General features: G+C 46.2%; 1 protein-coding gene across 1 annotated transcript in view; it reads left to right on the top strand.

The window, feature by feature from the left end:
* Nucleotides 1-4,266: 4,266 nt before the first annotated feature.
* Nucleotides 4,267-13,017, top strand: part of LOC125947638 (uncharacterized) — a 182,445-nt gene continuing 173,694 nt past the window's right edge. Inside the window, exon 1 of the mRNA XM_049672786.1 lies at nucleotides 4,267-4,429. Coding sequence (XP_049528743.1) covers nucleotides 4,274-4,429 — 156 coding nt within the window. The 5' untranslated portion in view covers nucleotides 4,267-4,273. The remainder of the gene's footprint in view (nucleotides 4,430-13,017) is intronic.

The raw sequence follows: 13,017 nt of genomic DNA, 5'->3' as shown, positions 1-13,017 counted from the left end.
ATATTCTTTCGCTGAGTCATTGTCATTTTTACAGAGTCATGCTGAAGACTATGACTTCTACGATCATTCTTTAGTGTTTTTTTTCACTTAGTGCCCAAGTCCGAACCTATTCCAGTATTTTTTTAGCGTTAATCTCTTTTCGCTTCGTCATTGTCATTTTGCTCAGTCATGCTCATGACTATAACTCCTGCCACCATCCTTTAGTGTGTTCCTTCTCATAGTACCCACGTCAGAACCAATTTCATTGGTTTTTGAGTGTTAATATGTTTTTCCGGAGTCATTGTTATTTTTTCTGAGTCATGGTCATCACTATGACTTGTACCACCATCCTTTAGTGTTTCTTTCACTTAGTACGCACGTCAGAACTCATTTTAGTGGTTTTTGAGGGTTAATCTTTCGCTGAGTCATTGTTATTTTTGCTGAGTCATGCTCAAGACTATATATGACTTCTGCGATCATCCTTTAGTGTTTTTTTTCACGTAGTGCCCAAGTCCGAACCTATTCCAGTATTTTTTAGTGTTAATCTCTTTTCGCTGAGTCATTGTCATTTTGCTCAGTCATGCTTATGGCTATGACTTCTACCAGCATCCTTTAGTGTTTCCTTCACTTAGTACCCACGTCCGAACCCATTTCATTGGTTTTTGAGTGTTAATATTTTTCGCTGGGCCTACATGACACGCATATGTATGAGGAACATAATAGATCATGACAAAAATGTCATGACCTATCACTTATGTTCGGCATACACTCCTGTCATACTATGCCAATTTTGGTACCTACCAAGTTAACGAAACGATCATGAGAGCACCAAGACGTAGGCGGCTGTTTCATGACCTACATGACACGCATGTCATGAGATTCATGTCATGACATACCATTTATGTTCGTCATATACTCTTGTCATAGCTATGGCAATTTTTGTACATACCAAGTTGACGCAACGACCATGAGAGCACAAAGACATAGGCGGCTAGATAGATAGATAGATAGATAGATAGATAGATAGATAGATAGATAGATAGATAGATACTGTTAAAGTAGCAAATGTTCGCCAAGAAATGCTACGCGTTTAAAATTGTTGCGGAAGAACCCTCCCTAGAGGACACGTAACAACTTTTATAGCCGAAATTTTAACGCGATAGCGTTTAGGGCCCCGTGTCGCAGAAAATCCGGCGTCGGCATTGGCGCCCACGGTCGAGAAAATCATACCCAACCGCGTTTAGGTATACCACACCATGATACCATTAAGGATGCTCATACATTCTCTTGCATTCTTGGCAAAGCTATTCCTCGGAATTGTGAGAATGACATTCCACAAACAAATGTCGTGAAACAAAACACCCACAGCACATGCCTTTTATGTTAAATCTCTTCAGATTGAAATATTAAAAGTGCGAAACAAATACGGAAACCTGAAAATGATGTGATTTCTTTGGCGCGGTTGTGAACTATCTCCGGGATCGGGCCACGCAAGAGGCCGCGTTTCCACCAGAAAGCTCGCCTACGTGCATAGCGTTCACCGCCAGTGTTTGCCAGTAACTACTACGGTTGCATAAACTGCAGTCGTCGGGAACCATTAGAGATCTTTGAATACTATCGCGTTCCACTCTTAAATGCTTAAGCGTCCTCCCAATTTTTCTGTGTGGCTTGATGAGGGGCCCTTTAAGGGCTGCTGAGCACGAGGTCACGGGATCAAATACGGGCCACGGCGGCCGCATTTCGATGGGGGTGAAATGCGAAAACACCCGTGTACTTAGATTCACGTGCACGTTAAAGAACCCCAGGTGGTCTAAATTATTCCAGAGTCCTCCACTACGGCGTGCCTCATTATCAGATCGTGGTTTGGGAACGTAAGACCCCATAATTAAATTCATAATTAATGAGGGGCCCTTTAAGCGCACCTGGAAGACCGTCTGCGCCTCGAAAATCGGGAGAGAATTAAGGGCAGAGCTCATGATTGAGGTTTTCTACATTTAGAGCAGATTATTTACAGTGATGTGCATTTGAGCAAGTACAAAACTGCATGATCCAATTTTAAAAGCTTTCAGAGGGAATTGCCAGAAATGTATTGCGGCATGCTACAATTAGAATGTGCCCCGTTCTCTCGAAATGAGAATTCGGTGTGATTTAGGGTTCTCTCTGTACACTGGGAAACTGACGGGGTCCTTTCGTCAAAAACAAACTTGGCCGTATTTGTCCGGTCATTCAAAGGGCTCAAGGCGGGGCGTGTGATCGCAGTAGTGAGCTTTCAATGAAACATACCTCCGGTTTTCTGTATTCTCGTGTCCGTGTTGTTCATAAGGTTTCATGTGGTAAGGTGTGCATTCAACGGACTGGCCGGAAAGAACAGTGCAACTCCTTAAAATGTGCGCCATGTTCCCACGAGTCAAGCGATTGCGGTTCTTGCGGTTGCGCATCGGATTTCGCTAACACGGGGGTCGTGATGAGACACAAGGATCAGAGCACACTTAAGGTAGCTGAGGCTTATAGCATATGCAGAGGCACGTACATGGGTCTTTGAGTCAACTGTCTATCTATCCAACGCAGATTGAATGTGCATACTTGAATAATATGTAAGGACACGTGTGCGCTGTTTGGTTTATTTTGTTGTTAGTTCGGTTCGTTTTTGTTTTCCCATTTTATAGTTTTTGGTGTGCGTTGCTCTGTATATGTGTTTGTCACGTGTAAGTAAAGTTTCAGTTGCAAAACAGTCCTTGTGTCGTCTCGGCCGTGTCCCCTGGCGACACGGCTGGTGTCACAAAGGAACAATGAGTGAAAGGTGTCCTTTGCTGAAAATTTCTTAGACAAGTGCTCTAAAGGGATCTTTAGGGCAACGTTTTAGAGTGTGTGACTTAATTGCAGGCAACTGAAGTTCTTGAGGGGAGATGCTCCTCAGAAACATTTCTTTTTAAATAATGATGCTGGGCGAATGAAAATTTTACCACTTATAGAGCTTGATCTCTTCATTCGAAATCTACTTTTAGTTTTAGGATATCTCGATTCTTTCATGTCCTAAGTGCCATGCATAAGTGAGAAGCAGTGCATGTTTGTGCAGCTGTTGGACTCAGCAGTTAGCATGATAGAGCAGTGCAAAATTATTTTTCTTATCCCTAACAATCCACTGAGTGCTAATAAGCAAGATAATGTGATTCCCAATACAGGGAACATTTTAAGAAAATTTCGTATCTGGTGCTTCATATTCAGTGGCTGGGGCCCCAGTACATTAAAAATTTTCATTCTTAAAAAATTAAGTGATTGCATTAAATCCTAGATAAGTGCACTCTACATATCCTAAAAATTACGCCCCTCAAATGTGGTCTTGATTGGACCGCAATAAGTACATAAAATGTTGTACACAAACGCCTTGTTTTGCCCAAAATAAGAAGTTGAGAAAAATGCGATTGAAAGTTTTAAAGGTTGTTTACTTCTGTTAATTATTATCATTACTTCCCGGGGAGATTGTGATGCGGCAAAGCTAACCTTGGAGAGAAAAAGCTTAGGCCTACCACCTTGGACGAGCCCAATATGGCATGCGAAACCGCGGTTTGACGCATTGCGCGCTTGAAAATGTGTCATATCTGTGCCTTTTCTTTCCACCTCGAGTGATTTAACCGAGTTTATTATACTTTTCTTGATCATTTCTGGCTCTGATTTCTTGATATGTGAAATAGGAGAGATGAATGCTGTTGAAACAACTAAAAACACAAAACCTATTTCTTTAATGAAAATCGCCGTTTTTTGACCCGCCTCTCCCCTTAACACAACTGCTTGTTCACTATAGAAAATAGGCGGTCATTCTGCAAATTCGCACAAGTGTGCTGTCTGTTTTCTTGCAGCGGAGGTCATAATCCCTCCTCTATGTTCCGTTGTTGAGGCGACATTAGCTACGAATTTGTTCCCGACTCCTGCCTCTCACGGAACCGAAAACTAGGAATTTCGCTGTGCTACGGATAACCTGAACCGCCACATGGAATTAATTCACCTCCTTGCTGAGGCAATAGGCGATAACGGTTACTGACGGTCACTCGGTTGGCCCGTCGGTTATTTATTTATCTTGAGCGAAGCTAGGCTCTACACCTTCCGGTCGTGTATCCACAAGAAGCTGGTCAACCACAGACTAAAGCGTCCCCTTGTACGACAAATAATGTTTTTGCAGTATTTCGCTCCCTGCCACACGTATATTAATTTGCAGCTCAGGGACCACTTAATGTGAAAGACGACTGTAGCTAGTCGCGCAGCGCTGGGCTTCATGCTGCGTCGCTCGGCGCAGGGCATGCACATGGCGCTCCGCGAGTGCCTGCTGACGCATCTGTCGGGCCGCGATCCCGAGGCCAACCTCAGAGTGTCACCGGCTGCCGTCGAAGAGCTCTGCGCTTGGACCAACATGTCCGCAATGAGCAGCCTGCGCACAGACGCCGACGTCGACAAGGTGGATGCTTCTTTTCTCCTTAACCACATAACATAGCGAGTGTTGCCTGCCATTTACATTTTTATTTTCAGCAGGTTACCGGTAACTATGACGCAAGGTCTTGGCCGAGGGACATATGAACAGAACCGCAGTGTCTGCGCTTGTGTCCTAGCTTTTGCGCAAAACCTGCCGCCATGGCTTACAAATGATTCAAAACGTAAATTATTCCATAACATAATTTGCACCGCATATAAAACCCCAACAGTTTCGATTGGTAATAAATCGAAGCCGTGCCACTGAACGACTACTTCAACAACAACCAAGGACTCGCCACTTTTTCCGTCTTTTCTGTTACGCCGACGTGAATTGTGACGTCAGGCCACCTTTTCACTCTCACAACAAACTGCAAAACTCCGAGCAGATATGCCGGCGGCGAAGCTCTCAGCACTGCGTTATGGCTTGGCATTTCGCGAGAAACTGCAGAATTATCGAGTATCTCCTAGCTTTCGGGGCACCCGGAACAACAACTGAGGCATTTGGACGTGGTACTAGGCTAATTGGTTCATATATGCAGGTTTAAAAATTGGAGGACGCTTAAGCTTCGCCTTTAAGAGTGGAACGCGATAGCATCCAAAGATGCCTGAATGCTTGTCAGGCGTCGTGGTAACTGCAGCTTTCTTTTTTCTCCAGCTTCGCCTCTGCGCACCGCTGTTGGTATGGCAGAAATGCTGAAAAAGGGGTTTGTGTTTGAGTTTCTTCGTAACAGAATTATGTTTTCTCATGCATTAAAATTACAATCCGATGCTATCATGTCCGTAGGTTGTGGTTAAGTCGTACTTTACGATTTTTCTGAGCGATTTTACCTTGAGAAATTCAATTTTGTTCACTAACGCCTTGCGCCACGCGGGGGGGGGGGGGGGGGGGGGCGCGGTTCGGGATGATTTGCCCCGACACCGACGCCGGCGCGCCCACGCCGACACCGACGCCAACGCTGCATTTTCTGCGACACGGGGCTCTTAACGTTATGGCATTAATAAAAGCGCACAAAAGCGATGGGACAGACGAAAAATGTCGCAGTTTCACCCGAAAGGCGAAGCATCAATTGCGATAGCAATTAGTAGACAGCTATACGGAGTAAAAATAGTAATTTTATGAGCTGTATAAACTTGGACATGCAGCAGCACCAGCAACGCGCAGAACTGTTGTCGACGCCGTTGGCGTTTTGCCCGCGTTCGCACCGAACGCGCGCGGCGTTGGTGACTGTTGCCGGTGCCTCTAGGGGCGGCTCATAGGTTTTCGACGAGATCAGAACGGGACACTCGTCGAGCAGCGTCGGATGTTTTTACCACCTTCTCGCCTCGCAACGTTCTTATATAATTACGCATTTGGTGCCGCAGCTAAACGTCGCCTCCCCTCCCTCCTTCCCGTCCCCCCACGGCCTTTCACGCGACGGAAGAAGTGGCGTTTGCTCTCTATATGTGGTGATTGTAAAGGAGGAAAGAGACGCTTAATTATGCAGCCCTTCAGGGAGCACGGCGAAGAACGCGCGTTTGCTCTCCGCCGTGCGTTCGCTCCCCGTGAAAGCGCGCGTCGCGCGCGCACTTTCAGCATACGGTGCGCGGCGACGATTTCACCGCCGTTGACGTCATACGGAACCTCACGGCGACAGCGACAGCAGAAATCCGCTTTGAGTGTCCATATAATTTCTGGGTGGTGGCATGGAGAAGAGGTAGAATACCCGGCCTCAAATCTGAAGGTCGTAAGTTCGAATCTTACTCCAGTCCACTACATTTTCAGGCATGGAGTGGTGCCTGACACCGACAAGAAAAAATATATTGCCGAGAGCTAGTGGGGCTACACTAGTTCAGGTGCAACCAAACTAGGAAGGCCCACTAAGCTTCATCAAAGTCACTCCCTCACCAGAACAGGAATTGTCCTCCCTGGTGCAGTATTCGGCCACTACCTCCCTCATGACTGCGATAATTAACCCATGGCCCTCAGTCCCCAGTGGCTGCGGAGCACCTGAACAAGGCGGCGGACAGGCCTGCTACGCGCCAGAGAGTGCTAAGGATCTCAGGGTCCGGACAGGCCACCAATGGAAACCGAACCTGGCAACGTTCAACACGCGCACCCTGTCAAGTGAGGCTAGCTTAACAGGACTATTTGAAGAATTATCAGGCATTTCCTGGGATATCATTGGCCTTAGTGAGGTTAGAAGAACTGGTGAGGCTTACACAGTGCTGACTAACGGCGACGTCCTCTGCTACAGAGGTCTGCCAGATAAGAGAGAATCCGGGGTAGGACTTCTAGTCCATGAGGACATAGCGGGCAACATTGATGAATTCTACAGCATTAATGAGAGGGTAGCAGTGTGTCATTAGTCGGACGTCGTCGGTACACGAAAAAATTGTCGCAGTTTCACCTGAAAGGTGAAGCATCAATTGCGATAGCAAATTTGTAGAGAGCTATACGGAGTAATGATGGTAGCTTTATCAGCTGTATAAATTTGGACATGCAGCGGCACCGGCAAGACGCAGAGCTGTTGTCGACGCCGTCGGCGTTTTGCTCGCGTTCGCACAAAATGCGCGCGGCGTTGGTGACTGCTGCCAGAGCCTCTGATTTAAATAGGAACTTGGTGCCGCAGCTACACGTGGCCTCCCTTCACTCCCCCTCCCCCCCCCACCCAAGGCCTTTCGCGCGGCGGAAGAAGGCGCGTTTGCTCTACATATATGGTGATTGTAAAGGAGGAAAGAGACACCTACTTCTGCAGCCCTTAAGGGAGCACGGGGCAGAACGCGCGTTTGTTCTCCGCCGTGGGTTCACTCCCCGTGAAAGCGCGCGTTCCTCGCGCCCTTTCACTCGCACATACAGCGTTCGGCGGCGCGCGGCGTTGGCGCTGAGCCGTGCTCCCTCAAGGGCTGCAGAAGATAGCGCCAACCTTTCCCTTTCCCTCAAGAACCACTTACCACCGCGGCGACGATTTCATCTCCATTGACGTCATACGGAACCTCACGGCGACGGCGACGGCAACGGCGACGGCGACGACGATGGCGACGCCGATGGCAGAAATCTGCTTTGGAGTGTCCATATAATTGCTATCGCAATAAAAGAAGACGACGAAGATCGCGGAGCTTTCCGAACGGCGCGAGCGCGCGAGGCACGCGAGCCGAGGTGTAATCCGCGAGGGAGAAGTATCGAAGCAGAATTATCGACGTGGCTCTTGAGCTGGAAGGTCGCTTCGTCAGCCCTGCTCTGACGACGGGAGAGCGGAGGACCCGCCCACAAAGCTCGTGACGCCGGCAAGGCCCAGGCGTAGGTGTAGTCCTCGGAGACGTCCGGGCGAAGCTCCTGGGACCGGCTGCTGCTGCTCACGGTGGTTCTGGTCTTCTTCTCGAGAATCCCTCTTCCTCGGCCAAGCCCGTTCAACCGATAATCACCGTGCTACCGGGGCACCAGCCACGCACTCGGCCAGGTCAACGGAACCGCGAGTCGTCGGCACTTACGGCATCAGCGACACCCCGAACGAACAAGTCGTGAGGCCTAACGCGGCTAGTGACACATCAGCGTCGGCACTTACGGCACCCGTAACGCTTCGGACGCGCACGACGCGGACCCAACAAGAACTTCAAACCGACGGTCCGTAAGAAACCGCACTTCCATATTGCGACGCAATTAGACCGGGGCCAGGGTGGCCAGACTTTGACGAGTCAGTGCCAGGACTAACCGAGAGACTTTAGGGCGTAGCTGGCTCCGAAACTGAGATTATTTTTTGGTACTTTGTACTTATTCTGAATTTGGTGAGTTAGAGTGAACATTTTTGGGTGAATTATGGTTCTAGTTTTGCGTGCCTTGTGCCTTTACCGTCCTTGTACATATTAAATCCTTGTTTGCTATGCTGTCAGTCGTGTCTCTCCTCCATCGAGAGTAGCGCATGTACGCAACTCTCCGGCTCCTAAGTAGAAGGTGAGACACAGTGGTCGTAATAAAGCGGAATAGGAGATACAAAATGAAGGTAGTACAAGCCTACGCCCCAACCTCTAGTCATGATGATGAAGAAATAGAACAGTTTTATGAAGATGTTGAATTAGCAATGAGAAAGGTGCCAACTCAGTATACTGTAGTGATGGGCGACTTCAATGCAAAAGTGGGGAAAAAGCAGGTTAGTGAGCAAGCAATTGGCAACTACGGCATCGATTCTAGAAATGAGAGGAGAGATGTTAGTACAATTCGCGGAAAGGAATAGGCTCCGAATAATGAATACCTTCTCGAAGCGCAGCAACTGGAAGTGGACCTGGAAAAGAACTGATGTAAAAACAAGGAATGAAATAGATTTCACACTCTCTGCCAATCCAAGCATAGTTCAAGATGTAGAAGTGTTAGGTAAGGTAAAGTGCAGGGATCATAGGTTAGTGAGGTCTAGGATTTCTCTCAATTTGAAGAGAGAAAGAGTGAAATTAGTCAAGAGGAAACATGCCAACCTAGATGCAGTAAGAGTGAAAGCAGACCAATTCAGGCTGGTGCTCGCAAACAAATATGCAGCTTTAGAAAAGTAAGATAAAGACAACATAGAGGTAATGAATGAAACCGTAACTAGGTTGATCTCAGAAGCAGCAATTGAAGTGGGAGGTAAGGCACCAAGGCAACCAGTAGGTAAGCTCTCCCAAGAAACAAAGGACCTAATAAAGAAACCACAAAACATGAAAGTGTCCAACTCCAGAGATCAGATAGAATTCGCTGAACTGTCAAAACTGAACAACAAGAAGAAAGTAAGGGATATACAAAAAATATAACGTGGGAAATTTGAGGAAGCCGTAAAATATGGGCGCAGCATTAAATCAGCAAGAAGAAAGCTTGGCATAGGACAAGGCCACATGTATGCACCTAAAGATAAGCATGGTAATATCATCAGCAATTTCGATGGCATAGTAAAAGCAGCGGAAAAATTCTCTACTGACCTGTACAGTGCCCAAAACAGCCAAGCTACTTTCATTCGAAATAGTGATGGACCGGATACAGAGGCTCCTTCTATAACTAGCGATGAAGTTAGAAGGGCCTTGAAAGACATGACCAGGGGAGAAGCTGCTGGAGAAGATGGAATAACAGTCGATTTAATCAAAGATGGAGGAGATCATCATCATCATCATCACCACCAGCCTATATTTATGTCCACTGCAGGATGAAGGCCTCTGCTTGCGATCTCCAATTACCCCTGTCTTGCGCTAGCGTATTCCAACTTGCGCCTGCGAATTTCCTAACCTCATCATCCCACCTGACTTTCTGCCGTCCTCGACTGCGCTTCCCTTCTCTTGGTATCCATTCTGTAACCCTAATGGTCCACCGGTTATCCATCCTACGCATTACATGGCCTGCCCAGCTCCATTTCTTCCGCTTAATGTCAACTAGAATATCGTCTACCCCCGTTTGTTCTCTGATCCACACCGCTCTCTTCCTGTCTCTTAACGTTACTCCTAAGATTTTTCGTTCCATCGCTCTTTGTGTGGTCCTTAACTTGTTCTCGAGCTTCTTTGTTAACCTCCAAGTTTCTGCCCCATATGTTAGCACCGGTAGAATACAATGATTGTACAATTTTCTTTTCAACGACAGTGGTAAGCTCCCAGTAAGGATTTGACAATGCCTGCCGTATGTACTCCAACCCAATTTTATTCTTCTGTAAATTTCTTTCTTATGATCAGGGTCCCCTGTGAGTAATTGACCTAGATAAACATATTCATTTACGGACTCTAGAGTCTGACTGGCGATCCTGAATTCTTGTTCCCTTGCCAGGCTATTGAACATTATCTTTGTCTTCTGCATATTCATCTTCAACCCAATTCTTGCACTTTCTCGATGAAGGTCCTCAATCATTTGTTGTAATCCCTCTCCATTGTTGCTCAATAGGACAATGTCATCTGCAAACCGAAGGTTGCTGAGATATTCGCCGTCGATCCTCACTCCTAATCCTTCCCAGTCTAAGAGCTTGAATACTTCTTCTAAGCATGCAGTGAATAGCATTGGAGAGATTGTGTCTTCTTGCCTGACCCCTTTCTTGATAGGTATCTTTCTACTTTTCTTGTGGAGAACCAAGGTAGCTGTGGAATCCTTGTAGATATTTGTTGATATTCATGTATGCCTCCTCTACTCCTTGATTACGCAATGCCTCTATGACTGCTGGTATCTCTACTGAATCAAATGCCTTTTCATAATCTATGAAAGCCATATAGAGAGGTAGATTGCACTCCGCAGATTTCTCGATTACCTGATTGATGGCATGGATATGGTCCATCGTAGAATATCCCTTCCTGAAGCCAGCCTGTTCTCTTGGTTGGCTGAAGTCAAGTGTTGTCCTGATTCAATTGGAAATTATCTTGGTGAATATTTTATACAATACTGAAAGCAAGCTAATGGGTCTGTAATTCTTCAATTCTTTAACGTCTCCCTTCTTATGGATAAGTATAATGTTGTCGTTCTTCCAGCTCTCTGGTACACTGGAAGTTGTGAGGAATTGCGTATAAAGGGCCGCAAGCTTTTAAAGCATGATATCTCCTTCATCTTTGATTAAATCTACTGTTATTCCATCTTCTCCAGGCGCTTTTCCCCTGGTCATGTCTTTCAAGGCCCTTCTAACTTCATCGCTAGTTATAGAAGGAGCTTCTGTATCCGGTTCATCACTATTTCGAATGAAAGTAGCTTGGCTGTTTTGGCTACTGTACAGGTCAGTATAGAATTATTCTGCTGCTTTTACTATGTCATCGAAATTGCTGATGATATTACCATGCTTATCTTTCAGTGCATACATCTTGCCTTGTCCTATGCCTAGTTTTCTTCTTACTGATTTCATGCTGCGTCCATATTTTACGGCTTCTTCAATTTTTCCCACGTTATAATTTCGAATATCCCTTACTTTCTTCTTGTTGATCAGGAGATATCATACTTTAAAAGTTGCGGCCCTTTATACGCAATGCCTCGCAACTTCAAGTGTACCAGAGAGCTGGAAGAACGCCAACATTATACTAATCAATAAGAAGAGAGACTTTAAAGAATTGAAGAATTATAGACCCATTAGCTTGCTTTAAGTATTGTATAAAATATACACCAAGATAATTTCCAATAGAATCAGGGCGACACTTGACTTCAGCCAACCAAGAGAACAGGCTGGCTTCAGGAAGGGATATTCTACGATGGATCATACCCATGTCATCAATCAGGTAATCGAGAAATCTGCGGAGTACAATCAACCTCTCTATATGAATTTCATAGATTATGAAAAAGCATTTGATTCAGTAGATATACCAGCAGTCATAGAGGCATTGCGTAATCAAGGAGTACAGGAGGCATACGTGAATATCTTAGCAAATATCTACAAGGATTCCACAGCTACCTTGGTTCGCCACAAGAAAAGTAGAAAGTTACCTATCAAGAAAGGGGTCAGGCAAGGAGACACAATCTCTCCAATGCTATTCACTGCATGCTTAGAAGAAGTATTCAAGCTCTTAGACTGGGAAGGCTTAGATGTCAGGATCAACGGCGAATATCTCAGCAACCTTCGGTTTGAAGATGACATTGTACTATGCAGCAACAATGCAGACGAATTACAACAAATGATTGAGGACCTTAATCGAGAAAGTGTAAGAATTGGGTTGAAGATGAATATGCAGAAGACAAAGGTAATGTTCAATAGCCTTGCAAGGGAACGAGAATTCAGGATCGCCAGTCAGCGTCTGGAGTCTGTAAAGGAGTACGTTTATCTAGGTCAATTACTCACATGGGACCCTGATTAGGAGAAAGAAATTTACAGAAGAATAAAATTGGCTTGGAGTGCATACGGCAGGCATTGCCAAATCCTGACTGGGAGCTTACCACTGTCGTTGAAAAGAAAAGTGTACAATCATTGCATTCTACCGGTGCTAACATATGGGGCAGAAACTTGGAGGTTAACAAAGAAGCTCGAGAACAAGTTAAGGACCGCACAAAGGGCGATGGAACGAAAAATCTTAGGAGTAACGTTAAGAGACAGGAAGAGAGCGGTGTGGATCAGAGAACAAACGGGGATAAACGATATTCTAGTTGACATTAAGCGGAAGAACTGGAGCTGGGCAGGCCATGTAATGCGTAGGATGGATAACCGGTGGACCATTAGGGTTACAGAATGGATACCAAGAGAAGGGAAGCGCAGTCGAGGTCGGCAGAAAACCAGATGGGATGATGAAGTTAGGAAATTTGCAGGCGCAAGTTGGAATACGCTAGCGCAAGACAGGGGTAATTGGAGATTGCAGGGAGAGGCCTTCGTCCTGCAGTGGACATAAGAATATAGGCTGATGATGATAATTGCTATCGCAATAAAAAGACATAGCGTGTGTTTTGTTTCGCGTTCCTTAAACCTGCAAATAGGACAGGCTCTTAGTGGTGGGAGCGCTACCCGGACGAAGGCAGTAGACGATACAGCTCTTGTAACGTCTACTTCCTTCGTCCGAGTAGCGCTTCCTCCCCCCCCCCCCCCCCGCACCCCCGTAGGAACATGTTCGGATACCAACTCGCCCAGCGTCCAGTGTTAATTCCGCAAATAGGGCAAGGAGACATGGGATGGGCGCTCTTCGAAGTACGGGAGGGCC

Source organism: Dermacentor silvarum, chromosome 8 (assembly GCF_013339745.2).
Source record: "Dermacentor silvarum isolate Dsil-2018 chromosome 8, BIME_Dsil_1.4, whole genome shotgun sequence".
NCBI lineage: Eukaryota > Metazoa > Arthropoda > Arachnida > Ixodida > Ixodidae > Dermacentor > Dermacentor silvarum.
Note: the sequence above shows the minus strand (reverse complement) of the source record. Positions and strands in the feature narration are given on the sequence as shown.